The following is a 4334-nucleotide window of genomic DNA, read 5'->3' on the forward strand; positions in this document are numbered from 1 at the left end:
TGGTTGTGCACCACGTGGATGATGCGGCCGGGGGGGTACAGGGGGGTGCTGGCGCTCAGGGCGATGGTCAGGTCACTGGGATGTGTCCAGAGCCGGTTGCTCGTCACCGAGTTCTCCTCCGGCTCCTCGGGAAGCTCGGATTTGGGAATGCACTTGGTGGCCCCCACGATGATCCGCCACTGGCCCCACAAAGAGAGAGAGAGAGAGAGGAAGGGAGGATTTGAGGAGAGAAAAGCAAAGAAAAGCAGAATCACTTCATAAGATTTGAGAGATTTAAACAATTCCAGAGGCAGGACATTCCCTGTTTGCTTTCACACACGAGGGATTTGCCTAAGGAAGGTGTGTGAAACACCAACAGAGGTGTCCAGGTAAAACACAGACACTGGGAATAAATAAGGAACAATACAAAGACAGGAAAACAGGGAAACTGGAGACAGAGATAATCCAAGTGTTTGTGAAAGCTGGTTTTCCTTTCCCAATTATATACCCTCTCCAGGTAAATTCCATCATGTTTTATCTCTAAAAATCTTCATATTTTATGGGTTTTTTTCATCTTGGTGCAACAGTAAAGACTGAGGAGGGACAACTTCCCACATTTCCTATCTCCAAGGCATGAGCAGACCTCTTGTCCTGAAACAGCATCACCTGGATGTTCCTACAAGCACGGCAACTGCTGTACTTCCAGCCTGTTCCCAGTTTTTACTGGCCAGGAAAAGCTGCAGTTGGAATACAGACTTTAAGAGGCTCAGACAGAAAATTCCCTGCTCAGTTATTTGGGATCTGTGATGGTGAAGTTGCCAGAATGAGCCGGAATGATCCCACTGAGCTCTCCAGCTCTTTCCATCATTCCTCTGGTTCCCTAAATAATGATCCCGAGGAGACCTGGAGGAAACCTGCCCTTCCTGCCACTAAAATTCCCCATCCCCGCTCAGAGACATCTCCAGGTGTTGGTTCTTCCCTCTTACCTTTGGTTTGGTGCTTCTTTGGAGAACATCCAGAAGCTGCCGGCGAAATCCCTCCAGCTGAGAGAGCCCGATCCTGGAAGAGAGGAAGATGGGATCATGGAAAAGAGGAAGATGTGACTCTTGAAAAGGAGATGTGGTTATGGAAAAGAGGAAGACTTGATTCTGGAAGAGATGAAGATGTGATTCTGGAGAAGAAGAAGTGAGTCTGGAAAAGAAGAAAGTGATGGACTGTGGAAGAGGGGAAAATGTGTTCACAACACCCGGGCAGGGAACAGGACAAGAAGGATACAGAGCACAGAAAAACAAGGAATTGCGCTTCAAAGGACACTACAAGGATACAACATGGAGCAGATGGATTCAGAGGTGGGCTGTGGCATCACCCAGGAGCCAGAGCCAGGAGTGAGAGGCCACAGGGAATTACCAGGACAATAACCAGGATCAGATCAGCAAACAGGAAAGGAGGGAGGTGATGACGGAGAACGACAGGGAACAGGTGAGTTGGAAAAGTGTCCTGGAGCTGAATGACACCACTGAGGAGATGACAGGATGGACAGGATCATGGCATCCAGGTAAATCCCAGGTTGCCTGGCTCCCGCTCCAAGTCCCTGCTCAGCAGAAAATATCCCAGGAGATGAGGAAGGTGAGGAATGCAGAGGCACAAGGAATGAGGTGGTTCAGAGAGAAGGTGACATGGAACAGGGATTTTGGGACAAAGTGGACCAAATGTGGTGAAAGCACATCCAGGACAGGGCTGAGATAACACAGGGAACCAGGAAGGTGGCACTGATATTCCAGGTACCACAAGGAGGGATTCCAGAGGCAGGACATTCCCCCTTTTCTTTCACACAGGAGGGATTTGCCTATAAAAACCCCAACAGAGGTGTCCAGGAAAAACACAGCGACACAGAACCAGGAAGAAAAACAGGGAGCAATGCAAGGACAGAAAAATGAGGAAGCCGGAGACAGAGATGATCCAAGTGTTTCTGACAGGAAACAGATGATTTGGGACAGAACAGCAGAGATTCATCAAGGAATTCGCACACTTCTCCACTTGCCTGGGCACCAGATCTTTGCCAAGCACCACCGCAGTCACAAACTCCTTGGAATACTCCATGGCATCCTCACTGGAAGAGAAACAGGAGCAAGAAGAAGCAGTGTTTCATTCCCAATTTGGTGGCAGGGAAACCAGGGGCACAAACCCCAATCCAAGCTGCTCCAGGCTTTGGGGATTTGCACCTTGGGGAAGAAGAGCCTGATCTCCACATCCCATGGCCCAACCATTACCCTGCACATGGCTCTGGATATACCTGGGAAAGGAAGTGCTTGAACTCAGTGCCTCACAATCATTTTCCAGTAGTTTGGGAATGGCAGGACAGCCAAGAAAGAAGATATTCCCTGCTCCTGAGACTACAATGTAGCACGAAATAACCCCAACGTTTGGGAGAACTCAGATGGCAAATTTCTGCAGCAACCTGAGTTCCAAGAGAAGAGGGAAGGAATCAGGATTCCCACTCTGACTTTCCACAGGAAGAGGCTGCCTCACTGACCTAGGGATGATCCTGGGCACAGCACAAGTCAGGAGCTACCAAGGGAGCCACGAGTGTAAGTTTGGAGCAGAAGGTTGTAAAACTCTCCTGAAACATCCTCCTCTGTAGCTCTGAGGCTGCAGAAGACCCGGGAATACTACAAGGAATGTCAGCATCCAGATCCAGCAGCAGGATGGCTTAAAACTCTTGGCTGCTCCTGGAATATGATGCAGGAACTACCACAAGAAGCCTCTCACGATCCATAGCTGATTCCAAGGATCCCCGTGGCATCTGTCAGGACTAGGAAGACCTTCCCTCACTTCACAGCAATCCAATGGGATGTTTTGTTTGGGAATGACATGACCAGAAGGTCTGTTCCCATTTATAACGGGAGGAATTCAGGATTAATCTCTCCCTGGATTTGCCCCATGGCAAAGGGAGAGAAACCAGAACAAGCCCTGTGACCAGTTTTAGGCTGCAGAATGACAGGAATCACATCCCAATTCCAATTTCTCTGGAAAAGGAGTCCGAACAACCAGATCAGCTGCTGCAGACACCTGCATTTGCTCGTGTCTCCCTTATTCCCATCTGTTCAGAGAGATGGGGAAACTGGGAGTGAGCAGAGAATAAGGAAACTGCACTTTCCCATTAAAATCAGAGCCACGAATAATTCAGTTATAAACCAGGATATTCGGGAAAGTGGCCCCCTGCCGTCCTAACCTGAATTCCAAACCATATCCCAGAGGAAACACTCGGCTTCTGCAGGCTGCCTGTCTGTTTCACTGCTCCCTAGAGCCCCACAAGCAGGATCCAGCGCATCCCAGGTGTATCCCAACACCTACCTGAGCAGCCCACCTGGGGGGGAATAGGCAAAGCACTTCAGGGATGGATACTGGGGGCGCAGCAGGAAGGACAGGATGGCAGCTGTGCCAGCTCCCAGGGAATGCCCAACCACAATCAGGCCGTAGTGTTTTGTTCCTCTTCCCTAAAAAACATGGAAACAACAAGGAATAGAGATCAGGCTGGAAATTAAATTGAATTGGGTCTTCCTTTATACATGAGCACTCCAGATTCCAGCTGAACAGCTCCTTGCTTGTTCTGAATCATGGAATCTTCTTGGAATCCTGGAATGGTTTAGGTTGGAAGGGAAGGGAGAGATCATCCCATTCCACCCCCTGCCATGGGCAAGGACACCTTCCACTAGCTCAGGTTGCTCCTAGTCCCGTCCAACCCATCCTGGAACACTTCCAGGGATGGGGCAGACACAGCTTTTCTGGGAAACCTGTGCCAGGGCCTCACTGGAGGCTGGAATTCATTCACTTCTGGAATTCTACATTTGGCCTACTGGCACTTCCCTGAAAGAAAAAAGGTGGGAAGAAAAAGGAAAGGCACACCAGCTGTTTGAATTACTCAGGATTTGATGGGAGCCTTTTGCCCTTCCTGATAACATCCAAGCCCACACAGAAAGTGCCTCTACACCTCACTGGATGCTTTTCCCTGGAATATCTGTCCTTGGCAACCGTCAGAAATAAGGCCCTGGCCTGGTGGGACCTGGGATGGCACTTATGGACCTAAAGCCAGGAAAAATTCCTCCTGAGTAACAGGAACAACCCCCATTTTCCCTTTCTAGGCAGAGAGGAATGAAGCTCCATCCCAAAAAGCTGGATGCTGGTTTGTCTCTCCCTCCATCCACCAGATATCCCAAGGCAGCATTTCAACAACTATTCCCGACATATAAACCAAGGTAAGCGGCTTCCCAACATTTCCCTTGAGTCCTGTGACATCTCCCTGCCACCGGGAATGTGCCCACAGGGACAGTCAGCACGGCATTCCGAGGAAAATC

General features: G+C 49.6%; 1 protein-coding gene across 1 annotated transcript in view; it reads right to left on the reverse strand.

The window, feature by feature from the left end:
* The window catches only part of DAGLA (diacylglycerol lipase alpha), a 50783-nt gene that overhangs the window by 3642 nt on the left and 42807 nt on the right, over positions 1–4334 (reverse strand). The window contains exons 17-20 of the mRNA XM_017728632.1: positions 3334–3476; positions 2021–2089; positions 966–1038; positions 1–179 (exon numbers count right to left, since the gene is read on the reverse strand). Of these exons, the coding sequence (XP_017584121.1) occupies positions 1–179; positions 966–1038; positions 2021–2089; positions 3334–3476 (464 nt within the window). The remainder of the gene's footprint in view (positions 180–965; positions 1039–2020; positions 2090–3333; positions 3477–4334) is intronic.

The sequence above is a fragment of the Corvus brachyrhynchos genome, unplaced genomic scaffold, assembly GCF_000691975.1.
Source record: "Corvus brachyrhynchos isolate BGI_N302 unplaced genomic scaffold, ASM69197v1 scaffold1103, whole genome shotgun sequence".
In the NCBI taxonomy this organism is placed as follows: domain Eukaryota; kingdom Metazoa; phylum Chordata; class Aves; order Passeriformes; family Corvidae; genus Corvus; species Corvus brachyrhynchos.